At 49.4% G+C, this 13,936-nt stretch overlaps 2 protein-coding genes across 2 annotated transcripts; both read left to right on the forward strand.

The window, feature by feature from the left end:
• The first annotated feature begins 779 nt into the window (after window positions 1–779).
• LOC123427736 (ubiquinol oxidase 1a, mitochondrial-like) lies at window positions 780–3,162 on the forward strand. Its single transcript, XM_045111854.1, has 4 exons — window positions 780–1,195; window positions 1,382–1,510; window positions 2,148–2,636; window positions 2,783–3,162. The coding sequence occupies exons 1-4, from the start codon at window positions 899–901 to the stop codon at window positions 2,840–2,842; spliced, it is 975 nt and encodes a 324-aa protein (XP_044967789.1). The 5' UTR covers window positions 780–898; the 3' UTR covers window positions 2,843–3,162.
• An 8,647-nt stretch (window positions 3,163–11,809) lies between these two features.
• Window positions 11,810–13,641, forward strand: LOC123428741 (glucan endo-1,3-beta-glucosidase-like). Its single transcript, XM_045112902.1, has 3 exons — window positions 11,810–12,847; window positions 12,929–13,247; window positions 13,352–13,641. The coding sequence occupies exons 1-3, from the start codon at window positions 11,810–11,812 to the stop codon at window positions 13,375–13,377; spliced, it is 1,383 nt and encodes a 460-aa protein (XP_044968837.1). The 3' UTR covers window positions 13,378–13,641.
• The last annotated feature ends 295 nt before the right edge of the window (window positions 13,642–13,936 follow it).

Below are 13,936 nucleotides of genomic sequence, written 5' to 3' on the forward strand. Positions count from 1 at the left end.
GCTTTGTTTCCTTTCCAGCAGGTATTATTTGCCAACCGTAAGCTGCACGTACCCGCCAAGTGTGAAAGGGTGCTCAACAGAATATTCCCCTTCTACGAGAACTACTTCAGAGCCTGATGGTACAGCTCAGCTTCGATTATCCTCTTCTCAGTTTCGAAAAAAAAAATCATTGTTTTTTATTTGAGAAAAATCATTGTTCATTGTACATGGCACTGTCTCAAATATTGTACTGTATTCGACTCCACCAAACTCCATAATTGGGCGGCACACTGTCTCAAATTGCATGCGTTCACTTTTGCAAACCTAAAGTAATCTCTTAGCAGCCGCCGCCGCCTAAAAAAACACCGTACGTATTTCCGTAAAAAAAATCCCATAAAAAAATACAAAACTCAAAATCAATCTAAATGAACCTAGAACGAGTGCTTACATGGCTAACAACGAGGCGTAATTCGTGTACCGCCCAAGCATCACACACGCGCCGGCCGGTCGCAAAGCCGCGAACACGTGAGCCTTTCGTTCGATGCTAGTCACAGACTCACGGGCTGTTTTCCACCCACGCGGAAGGAAAGAAAGAAAGAAAGAAAATCGCAACGACCAGTTAATGCGATCGACTTGGAGGAGAAGAAAAGAACCCCCTCAGTTTCTGGGATCCCCCGGGAGGCAGGGCCGAGGGCCGGCTCCCCCGCCACTGACGCCGCGGCCCTACCCGCGCCCTCGCCGCCTCCGCCATTGTTCCTCCTTCCCGTATATAAAATCCCTCCCCACCAAAAGAGACCCTTCCATTCGCAAACTCAACCGCAACCCCCCCACCCCACCCACCACCCACCACAGCAACGAACCTACAAGCGTGCGACTCGTCCCCGGGTTGTGATTCGCGGAGGCGTTTCTCGGCGCCCAGATGAGCTCCCGGATGGCCGGATCGGTCCTCCTCCGCCACGCCGGCGCCGGGGCCGGCCGCCTCTTCGCCACCACGGCGTCCCCCGCGGCCAGGACCGCCCTCGCCGGCGGCGAGGGTGCGTGGGCGCGGATGATGTCCACGTCCGCGGCCTCGCACGCCAAGGACGAGGCGGCCAAGGCGGCGGCCACGGGCGACGGGGAGAAGAAGGAGGTGGCGGTCAACAGCTACTGGGGGATCGAGCAGTCGAAGAAGCTGGTGCGCGAGGACGGCACCGAGTGGAAGTGGTCTTGCTTCAGGGTACGCGCGCTCTGCTTCCTCTCCTCCGCCCTGCCCCGCTCTGCTCTGCTTTTTCCCGCTTCGGTTCCGGCGCCGGCGACGGGCCGCCAGATCGGACCGTGCAGCATGCGGTTGATGGGCGTTGTTATTTTATTAACTTGTTGCGCGGCCGCCGCGGTGTGTGATTGATCGGTTTTGCTGCCGCAGCCATGGGAGACGTACACCGCGGACACGTCGATCGATCTCACCAAGCACCACGTGCCCAACACGATGCTCGACAAGATCGCCTACTACACCGTCAAGTCGCTCCGCTTCCCCACCGACATCTTCTTCCAGGTATGCTATCCGTGCATCCCCCCTCTCCCCTCGCCGGCCGCCGCAGCCGCCGGTTGATTCTCCGGATGGTTCGTTCCGTGTTTTTGGGTCCAACCCGTTTCGCCGAAGACTGCACAAACGGCGGTGTCATGGCCTCATGGGTGACGAAGTGGCATGGTCCCTATCACGCTTTGATTCTGTCTCCCCCTGCTTTCCGGGGAGACGGCGTTTGCACTTGCTGTTTTAAAACGCGGACCAAAGCGGTCAAGCGGATTACTTTTACCTAATCGTTCGTGGGAGTGGGTGTTCTATATTCTGCATCAGATTACTGTGGATAATCGTCGTGACATTTCCGTGCGGGCTTATTTCTATCTGGATACAAGTAGGCGATAGTGGATGGAAATATCGACAGATCATAGACTGTCAGCAAACATTAGGAATTGAAAACACAAATAACATGGTGACCTTGACATCGCTACTACATACTAGGATATTTTATTGATTAAAGCACCAGAGATGATTCCATTTCTTTTGCCATGTAGACTACTTTATCAAAGTACCTGTTTATAATAATTTTGCGCAAGTTTATCATATTGGTCTCCTCTCTGTATTCTGAAGTTTATCATGATGTGAAGCTGACCCTTCAAATTGGTTGCAGAGGAGGTACGGCTGCCGCGCAATGATGCTGGAGACCGTTGCCGCAGTGCCGGGAATGGTGGGCGGCATGCTCCTCCACCTGCGCTCGCTCCGGCGCTTCGAGCAGAGCGGCGGCTGGATCCGCGCGCTGCTGGAGGAGGCCGAGAACGAGCGCATGCACCTCATGACCTTCATGGAGGTGGCGCAGCCGAGGTGGTACGAGCGCGCCCTCGTCATCACCGTCCAGGGCGTCTTCTTCAACGCCTACTTCTTCGGCTACCTCATCTCCCCCAAGTTCGCGCACCGCGTCGTCGGGTACCTCGAGGAGGAGGCCGTCCACTCCTACACCGAGTTCCTCAAGGACCTCGACGACGGCAAGATCGACAACGTCCCTGCCCCGGCCATCGCCATCGACTACTGGCGCCTCCCGGCCAACGCCACCCTCAAGGACGTGGTCACCGTGGTGCGCGCCGACGAGGCTCACCACCGCGACGTCAACCACTTCGCATCGGTACGCATCCTTCCAAATAATCCCACAAGATCAGCAAGTCAATCTTGACCCCATTTCCTGACCAATTCATGTACATATGCTCGTGTGGATTGATTCTGAACTCCTGACGATGTATGCTGATCTGGTCTGTCGATTGTGTCGTGCAGGACGTGTACTACCAGGGTATGGAGCTGAAGGCCACCCCGGCGCCGATCGGATACCACTGAGGCTTGGCCGTCTTCTGCTGAATTTTGCATCGCTACTACTACCAAGCAAATGAGTGTTTCGTTTTGAAGGCTTCCGAGGAAATGAGGGCTCTTTAGCTGTATAGGATGTCGCAATTGTTGCTCCTTTGGTAACTATCGAGTACTGAGAAATAAGCAGTGTGCTTGTCAGTTACGTATCTAGGATATTGTTGAACCACCATTTCGCTCAAAGATGAACCTATTTGGCTTACGCCACAATATCTTCGTTGTCAGACCACCATTGATCTACCTCACTATGTACATATCCCCTATTTGAATATTACTGTTCCTTTTCTTTGCTACTGTTGCATTTTCTGATCTGCAGCGTGCAATCTCTGCATTACATCAGGTATTTGTGGCTTGACTGAATGCAATTGACGGTTGGAGTACGTCCGGGGCGAACGGCCAAAACTCACAAAAACTTGATTTGACCGGACCTCTCAAAGCACCTCATGTCTGTGCTGTGAGGCACCCTTTAAGCCAATATTTGGAGGTCCATATTAAGTCATCTTCAATAATTTGCATGTAGTTTTGTTGGTAAAATTGTCCATGTCATCAACCAACAAAGGATCATACAACTACTATACAATGGTTGCATCTAAAATATCCAATAGAAGAAGGAATAAATGCAATTGCTCTCTATTTAACGTCGGAGCTTGTGCAAGAGTTGGTGGTTAATCTACATACAACTTTCCTCTCTCTTTTGATTTATTTGTTGCCACATCATCATATATCCTAGGTGGCAAAGTTTTCTACAACTATCGTTAGTTAGGGCAAGAGCCCATGACAGGCCCTTAAAACCCCGTGCGTTTAGATTGAGATTAGGAGGTCTCACGCATCTACCATGTCGGATCCGGCCCAAGTTGGCCATCCCGATCCCACAGATATCCCCTCTTTCTGCATTCGGTCGAACCCCTAGTGACTTGACACTCCATCTAGTGACTTGTCACTCCACTTCCTCTCTACCCCCTCCGATACAATCACAACTCATCTCTGGCATGGAGGGGATCTGAGTCCCTCGAGGCGACCAACAACGGAGACTCCAAAGCCGACGAGCAGAGGGTGGCAGTATTGGCACTCTGTACCAACCGTTCCTGGGCTGGTCCGGGAACCCATGCAATGGGTCATCGTCGTTGAGTCGTCTAACTTTGAGTCCGAGATAAACGGCGACACCACCAACAGACACTGTGGATGAGGACCGGTGTGCATGTTGTGAAAGGAACAAGGTGTGGAACACCGCCGACGCCGAGTCATGTTTTGCCACCCTGGACAAGGATTTGGAGGCCAAGGCCGTTGAAGACACTTGTGCCCGCCTTTGGGTGAATCGGAAGCCCATGCCACGTGTGCCTTGGCACTGGACCAAAAGTCAGGTTGTGTGTGGCCTCTCGAGACGAGGAGGAGGGGGGCGAGGGTGCCGCATCCCCCCCCCCCCCTCAGCTTCGGGAGCATGCAAATCCGCCTTGACCTATGAGCAATGAAGCCATGGGAGGGGGGCAATGACAAAGAGGGCAATGGCAAGGGTAACGACAAGGGCAGGTGTGGGTGAAGTTTGTAACGCCCAAGATGCGATCCTATCCTCAATTTGGCATGAGGGACTCGTCAGGGATAGAAGCGCATCTCGTCGTTTCGCAAGAATGGATATCGTTATAAGTACATGTACTGAAAAGAAGAGATATATAGAATTGGCTTACACTCGCCACAAGCTATATCAGAGTCACATCAGTACAAAACATAAATATCATGAAGAATAGCAGGGTCCGACTACGGACGAAAACAAACAAGAAAAGAAAACGACGTCCATCCTTGCTATCCCAGGCTGTCGGCCTGGAACCCATCCTAGATCGATGAAGAAGAAGAAGAAGAAGAAGCAACTCCAAATGAACAATCAACGCGCTCGCGTCAAGTAATCTTTACATGTACCTGCAAGTGGTGTTGCAGTAATTTGTGAGCCACGGGGGACTCAGCAATCTTATTTTCAAAGGTATCAAGACTAGCAAAGCTTAATAGGTGAGGTATGGTTAAGTGGTGAGGCTGCAGGAAGCGACTTAGCATTATATTTGGTGGCTAACTTACGAGTACCAGAATAAAGAGGGGGATGATCTATGCATAGCGAAGTGAACTACTGATGATCAAATGAATGATCCTGAACACCTACTTACGCCAAACATAACCCCACCGTGTCCTCGATCGGAGAAGGAACTCACGAAAGAGACAGTCATGGTTACGCACGCAGTTGGCAAGTTTTAATTAAGTTAACTTCAAGTTATCTAGAACCCGTGTTAAACAAAGTTTTCATGTTGCCACATAACCGCGGACATGGCTTTCCGAAAGATTTAACCCTGCAGGGGTGCTCCAACTAGTCCATCACAAATTACCACAAGACGCACAGAAATCCTCGATCACGAAGCTCGCGATCTCGTCGAACTCCTTAGTGGAAAACCTCAACTCTGAGACTACTCAAAGCATCACCGGAATCCCGATGCACAAGATATTTCGTAAAAGGTTAAACTAATCCAGCAATGCCGCCCGACGTGTCGACGATCCCGATAGGAGCCGTGTATCTCGTTCTCAGGACACAACGGATGAGCTAGACGTCGGGGTCGCTAAACCCTGGGTGACCAGGGGGCGCCGGACATCACTCAGGTGGGACCAACACTCATGAGGAGCACTGCCCCGGGGTTGATTAAATTACTCCGCGGGTGCCGGCGAGTCCCTATGCATTATTATTAGGTTATTAGGCAAATGTAGTATCAATGTTGGGGCTTGCCAGACCAGCTTTAATCTAAGATGAATTATCAACGGGGTCCCCACAACAACCCCGATCGTGTTAGGAGCGCTCAAATATGGAACATAACACCGGTAGCCGAAACTAAGGGGGCAAAGGTGGAACAAAACACCTGGCTAAAAAGGCCGAGCCTTCCACCTTTTACCAAGTATATAGGTGCATTAAATTAAATAGCATTAATATGGTGATATAACAAGGAACCCATGTTATCACATGGAAGCAACTGCACCTGCAACTAGCAATGCTAACACATGGTTAAGCAAGCAGTAACATAGCCAATCAGTGGTTTTCTAGGTTGTGAACAGGTTGAAGGTTCTCATGGCAATGTTGAGAGACTGATATTTAACAGGTGGTAGGCAACGAGACATAGCGACAGAAACGATGATACTAGCATGGCAATGATAGTAATGGTATCTGGGGAAATGGTCATCTTGCCTGAGATCCTGCTTGTAAGAAGAACGATCGACTCCGTGAAGCAGACGAACCGACATAGTCGAACGGATCCTCATAATCCGACACGCTTGTGGAACTCTATCGAGACGAAGGAAATCGGAAACAAGCATCAACACAGATATTCACCACGGCACATGCACGACATGATGCAATCCACATATGGTGCATGAACAGCTGAATATGCAAGACATGGCATGGCAATTCGCAACAATCGAACACTACACATTAATTGAAGTTCAATATGCAACGAGTTGCATATTGACGAAACTCCACATATGGGTTATTTAGTTCTATCCCGATTAGGTATTCGGCAATATTAAATGTGATTAAACGTGGCAAGAGGTGAAGCGTAATTAAGCTACCTATCTAGGCATTTTAAATGAGGTCGGAAATGACATATAACATCTCCGAAACGACCTCACATGTTAATTCACAATTCTGTCCAGATCTGAACTAACATGTTCAAATAGTTGTTAACCAGAAAATAAATGGGTTCACGTGATTCTACGCGTCGATACAAGCAATTTACACATAGAGAACATCTGCAACGGAGCTACGGTTCAAAAGATACGGACACCGCAAGATATGATGTCATGAATGCAAAATGTGTGCAACGACAGTCACCAGCACTTCAAAACATACAACCAACAAGATAAAATGAAACTACACGAGATTCTAAGCAAGTTTCATATAGGACACGATCAAAACGGAGCAACGGTTCGACAACTACGAGCTAAACAAGAAATCACTATAATCTGCCAAAGTCAGCCACATAGCATTTTCTACACCCCACAACTACGAGCTACACTAATCCAATATACTCAACCAAGGCACGAGGCGGTAGAGGGCAAGATGCACTACAACATACAACTAACAACACCTAGCATGGAAGCATGGAACACTAGGAAAAGAAGTCACAAAATGGCATCTCACACACAGTTCCAGACTTAGTGAAAAACATAGTTTATGACACTGCAGTTTTCGATCTGAAGACATATTGACAGCAGCAAAACCATAAACTACAGGACTCCAAATGGCATGAAAATTGACAGCATGCTAGAGAATCCTAAAGTCTACAACTAACTTCATTGCACCAACCTCAAAAGAGCTACAACTCACCAGATAAAAGCAAGACAAGAAAGCAACAAAATATAACAGATTCAGACTTAAAAATATTTCAGCATCTCTAGAACAACACTATTTTCTAACAAGTAAAGAACAAACAAACCACACCTAAATATGGATTTCTATTGCAACCAACATTTCCACGGGCTAGACTAAACATCCAAGAGCAACTCTCTAGTTGACAACTCCTTCATATCAAACACGGATTTAATCACACTAAATAAACAAAAGGGCATCACGGCAAAATATCACGCGCACTAACTTGCTTAAAAGCTAAAACTAAATGCACAGCTAAATTTTATGGATTTTTGTACCCCGAAAACATATATAACATGAGGGGTTGCAATATAAAAACAACGCCACACGTATATGCGGGAATATGTCCTAAACACGAATACCAACGACTACTCTAAAATAGATGGCAAAAGGGTTCCTAAAACATGAGCATTTTATCTACGGAGTTTGAGCAATCCGAACACGCAAGAAAAATAAATACGGGATAATTCCCTATTAGGACAACACGCAAATCTAGGCATTCGACACATCAAACTAATTCAAACATGCATGCAAGTTGCAAAAACATAATCTACGCGCAAAACTACACAAGCTACATATATAAAATGCTCCGAACGGGCAACGACGAGAACCGGCAACTAATAATGGATGCAACTTTTGAAAACTGGCGGCAACGGAATGCCGATGCAATGCTGATGATGCGCATGATGCGATGATGATGCGACAATTAAAAATGCTGACACGACGAAAACGGAATAAAGGGGAACCTTCTGAAACGTTGGTCTCGGGCTGTCACAAAGTTTCTCCATGGCTCTAGTATTTAGAAAATGTCAGTTTTTGATAGTTCGATGGTATGTATGATGAACTATCTCTATGCTTTGGGTGAGATCTAAATAAACTATTGGAACTAGGTGTGTTCATTTTTAGATTGCATGAAACTGAATGGATTAAAGGATTTGGTATGAGGGGTATGGTTGTGGACGCGGACATTTGGAGGTTGACCGGGTGTTGTCCGATACGCCTTGATGCGTTCGCAACCCTTTCTAGTTTTGAATCTTCGTAGTCGCCGCAATTTACTCTTTCATACGCAGTCTATCCAATGTGCCATCGTAGAGAAAAAGAATGCCAATTCAGGAGAAGGCCTGGGATCTATTATAAAAGTTCATCAAAAGTGTAAAGTATCTCAAACATAGTAAAATTACAGTGAGTACAGTGAGGTGTTAAAATCTTCATGCATGTGTCCCTAAGAGCATCTTCAGCCTAGCCCCAAGAACGGCCTCCCAAGCGCTTTTCTAATCGTCGGCGCTAAAAAAATCGTCCAGTCGCGCCTCGAGGACGTCATTTTACGCCGAATTTGGTAAAAATTAGTCGAGGGGACCCCATGCCAAACCCAGCCCTCAGGGGGCGCTTGGGGGCATCCGCTGCTATTTTTGCATTCACAAACCCCACCGGTCAGCCTCTCTCCTCTCTCTTCTTTTATTTTATGTTAGGCTCATCATATGCATGTAAAAAAGGAATCTTTTCTCTCTCTTTATCTCTCTCCTCATATGGCCGTCTGGGGTGGGGGATGAGTGGGAAAGTTTATCCCCCCAGGCCAAAATTTTCGCCGCCATCCCCACAAGCGATGAAAAAAATGCCTCTTCGAGTGCCAAACGGCTGGAGATACTCTAAGGATCAACACTATAAAAGGCGTAGTCATCGGCATTGAACCTTTGAATCGATCCCAAAATATGACATCAAATCTCGTCGTTGTGTATGCACGACTAAAAACCCTAACCTCAACGCCTCAAGGAGTTGGCAGAAATCTATACCGAAGCTTGGTCTGATCCATCAAACAAACAAACTTAAGGAGGGTTAGAGTCCAGAAGACATTTCCAAGGAAAAAAAGTGTTGTCGTCTGTCCTAGGGTTGATCATGCGAGGAATAAAACCCTATTTAATATAATAGCCGAAGCCGAGGCACCAGGGTTCCTCTCTTGCTCATTGGTCATGCAGACGGAAGGGGTGTGAATTCATGACTCGGCGATGAAAATTTAGGGAACTAGATAATTCCCCGCTCGTTGCTGCAGAAATTATTTGCAATATGTTTAGATGATACTTGTTTATGTGAAATTTGAATATTACAATTAACAATATGAGCATGAAAATACAAATATATGAGATTTAGTATACGCCATTTGTTTATTGTTGTAAAATAGCTTTAGAAAATAAGTAGCATAGTGTCATTTTAAATTTTTTTTTGAAGTTGTCCACCCTGTTGTCTTATCCACGAGGAAAAATAGGACATGAGTAATGAGGATGACTCTCTACCCACGCGTTGATGCGGTAACTTTAATAAAAAAAAGGTAAATGCTTGGGAACAGCGCGCCGGTCGAACGACCCGCCGGTCGTCTCCACACACGCACGCGCTATCCCCTCCTTAGACAACCAGGTGGACTGTTTTTTTCCCACCTGTCACCAATTTGCTTCAACCGGTCATACACGAGCGACTTTGAGGGCGACAGGGCCGGCGGCTGCTCCAGCGACAGGGTCCGCGGCGGCGGCGGCGGGCACGTTCTCCAGCGACCTATTCTTCCTCTCATCTCTATCACATCTATTATCCGTTTCCATCAGATCCATGGTGGACGGAAAAGTTACATCCGGCTACACGGGAGCTTCAACCGGCAGACGGGAGGAGCTGCAACCAGAATGGCGACGGCGGGCGGGTGATGCCATGGCCGGCAGGTGAGGTTGCTGCATGAGGATCTGCAAGGATGATGTCGCGAATGCTACAACCACGTATCACAAAAGCTGCAAGCATCCAAAAAAAGTTACAACCGTTGATAAAAAAAGTTACAACCACGTCCGTGAGTGTTGCAACCAAACTTCAGCGGAGTTTGTAGTCGGAGTTGCAACCATGATGAAAAAATGTTGCAACCATTATACAATTTTGGTACATCAGTCATTCTGTTTTGTTGCAACCATATTGTATTTTTGCTTCAACCATTGGCATGGCGAGCTGCAACCATGATGGGAAAATGCTACAACCATTATATTTTTTGTTACATCCTCGTTCTGTTTTTGTTGCAACCGTATTGTTATGTTGCTTCCACCTACAATTTTTTTTCTTCACGCGTTGCAAAATGCTACAACCATTATACAAATTTGCTACATCCGTCATTCTGTTTTGTTGCAACCGTATTATTTTGTTGCAACCGTATTCTGGCAACAGAGCTCATCCCGGAGCTTGAGCCCAAATCCATGGCAGCCCGTGATAGATGGGGAAGACCCTCCTCGAGCTAATCCTGCATGCCACCGCCGCGGATCCGGCCGCCGCAGCCGTGGATCGGGGACGGACCGACGTGGGGGCAGAAGGCTCCGCGGTTGAAGATTTTCTAAAAAACGACAGGGAGCGACCATGACTAGAGCTGCAAGGACGGCGACCAGCGGCGAGGACGGGACGGCTTTGCGACGCTGCACGATGCGGTTTGCGGCGCTGCGGTGGGGACGAAGGCGGCTTGCATCAGTGCGGGGCGGGATGGGGCTGCGTTCGGAAAAAAAACACGAATCGAACGGTAGGGCTGGCTGCATCGGACGGGTAGGGTACGACCGGCGCAACTACTTGGGCCGGCGCCTAGCAGTGCCCATAAAAAAATGCATAGATAGTTGCTTAATCCAATGAAAAGAAAGTATAAACTTCAAAATTAAATAAAAAATTGTTGAAAATAGAAGAATTTTTTAATTACAACTGTTTAAAATGTTATTTCGAACAAAAATATGAAGGATGACTAACATAAATATATGATGTGACAGTGTTACATGCATAGACTATTGCAAAAGTAATTATAATTTAGGAGTATAAATTAAATGCATGAGTCGCTTAAGTGGCCGATTTTGCTTGACTTAGTGGAAGTGAAGGCTTAAATGCATTGCTTATTGAAATGTTAAGGTGTACACTTTGCATGTTGAGAGGGCTTATATGGCAGATTTTGCATGGCTTGGTGGAAGAGGAGATTTAAATACATTGCTTAGTGAACGTTGAAATGAACACTTTGCATGCTAAGAGAATTGGGACCAACTCCTTAAGCATGTAAGATTAAGGCTTGTCATAGTCGCTTTGTGACAGGGGAAGGCATATTCTGTAAACGAAGAGAAATTGAACTTCATTTCGAACTCGAGGATGAGACCATGTAACTGACACGCCCATGGTCTTTCCATAATATCGTGCTTTCTAGTGATTCCCTCCATTGCCGCATGCACGGCTGCTGCGTGGGGGGATCTTCCATTGGAGTTGTCAGCAGTGTGTGTCAAGAAAGGGACCAAGCTAGCATGCATCGCAAGGTAGAACAAAATAGAGCCAAGGAAAGAACATGTTCATGCGTATAGCTCAGAGCCAAAGAAAAGAATCTTCCTCGGGTTAGCAGCCATCTCAAGTCATACTCCAGAAATAACCACACTGCTAATCACTCCTCAGTACACTGCACACCACACTGCTCGTCTTTCTCTGTCGATAAAAGGATCTCTCCCCGATTTCATCACACATCACTCCACTGCCAGCTGCTGAACTGAAGCGGCACACGGTGGTCGACGACGATGCACGCGCCGATGCTGATCCTCCTGCTGTCGTCGATCGCCGCGGCGGACGCCGCCGGCGTCGGCGTCACCTACGGCAGGCGTGCGACGAGCCTCCCGCCGCCGGCCGACGTCGCGCGGTTCCTCGCCCGCGGCACCGTCCTCGACCGCGTGAGGCTCCTGAACGCCGACCCGCTCGCCCTGCGGGCCTTCGCCGGCATGGGCCTCGCCGTGGACGTCACCGTCCCGAACGCCCTCGTGCCGCGCATCGCCGACAGCGTTGCCTTCGCGCGGCGATGGGTGCGCGCCAGCGTCGCGCCCCACGTCGCGGCCGGGACCAACGTGTCGCGGATCCTCGTGGGCAGGGACGTGATCTCGCAGGCCAACCGGACGCTGCTGCTCTGCCTCGTGCCGGCCATGCAGAACCTGCACACGGCGCTGCTCGCCACCTCGCTGCACCGGCAGATCAAGGTCTCCGCCGCGCACTCCCTCGGCGTCCTCGCCGTGTCCACGCCGCCGTCCGCCGGGCGGTTCCGCGAGGGGTACGACGCCGCCGTCGTCAAGCCGCTCCTCGGCTTCCTGCGCGCCACGGGCGCGCCCTTCATGGTGAACGCGTACCCGTTCTACGGCCTCACCAGCGACGCGGACCTCGACTTCGCGCTGTTCAGGGTTGGCGCCGAAGGCGTCACGGACGCCGGCACCGGGCTGGTGTACACCAACGCGCTGGACGCGCAGCTCGACGCCGTGCACTCGGCGATGGACCGGCTCGGCTTCGGCGATGTCGACGTCGTCGTGGCCGAGACGGGGTGGCCGTGGGCTGGGGAGGACTGGGAGGTCGGCGCGGGCGCGGACCACGCCGGGGACTACAACAGGAACGCCATCCGCCACCTCGGGTCCGGCGTGGGCACCCCGCTCATGCCCAACCGCACCTTCGAGGTCTCCATCTTCTCCCTCTTCGACGAGAACCTGAAGCCCGGCCCGATGTCTGAGCATCACTTCGGCTTGTTCCACGCCGACATGACGCCGATCTACGACGCCGGCATCCTCACCGCTCCGGAGGTAATTCATTCGTGACACCATCGGTTGCACACTCCGCTCTTTTTCACAGTGATGTTAACTACTCGCATGGCGTGCGTGCAGTATGTTGGGCCGGTGAGCGCAAAGATAACACCGGCGGCGCCGGCGCCAGCGCCAGACGCGGGGGTGGCGGACTCGGGCGGGCGGCAGTGGTGCGTGCCGACGCCAGCGGCGGACGCGGCGGTGCTGCAGGAGAACATCGACTTCGTGTGCGGAGGGGGCATGGACTGTGGTCCGATACGGCCGGGCGGGCGGTGCTACGAGCCGGACACGGTCCAGGGCCACGCGGCGTACGCCATGAACCTCTACTTTCGGAGCAACGGGCAGCACGAGTTCGACTGCGATTTCGGTCGCACCGGCGTCGTTACCACTGTTGACCCAAGTAAGATTTCCTCTTTCTTGTTCTCCTTCTTCTACGTGGAGTACTTCAGCTGGATCGATCTTGTCTCTGATTACACGGCGGCATACTCTGGTTTTCCATGGCAGGTTTTGGAAGTTGCAACTTTACATAATGACGAGGGCGTACTTTACTTGGCGAGAAGCAAGAGGACTTTGTCATTGTGTTTGGTGCTCAACATGTTTCTTGTGCACCTTTTTTTTGTCAAATTTATTAGGACTAAAATCTAAAAAGTGGCCATGCATTTTTTGGCAACACCGAGCGGCTGGTTGGAAATCGCAAGATTTCTATTCCTCGTGTGCTCCCCCATTCCAGGTGTCACCTTCACGTGTATTTATTTTGGTTTTTCAAATTTTAAAAAAGCCATATATCTTTCAAATCGTATGTCGGAATTCAGATTCGTCTTTATCATTGGATTGTTCACGACGAGATATTTGAAACTAGATCCCATATGGGTATGTTCCGATGAATTTTTTTACGCGAACTTTGATGCTACATGGTGCAACTTTAGTAGTGCATTGTGCAACTTTAGTATTTCGAGGTGCATTTTTTTCAAAACCAGTTGTTGAAGATGTATGATCTAAATTCACAAGAGGTTGCAACCTAGCAACAATGAAAACTTGATATGCAGCTAGTCTACTATGCCGACCAACTATGTAGTAGTTGATGTGCAA

Source organism: Hordeum vulgare, chromosome 2H, assembly GCF_904849725.1.
Source record: "Hordeum vulgare subsp. vulgare chromosome 2H, MorexV3_pseudomolecules_assembly, whole genome shotgun sequence".
NCBI classification, from domain to species: Eukaryota; Viridiplantae; Streptophyta; class Magnoliopsida; order Poales; family Poaceae; genus Hordeum; species Hordeum vulgare.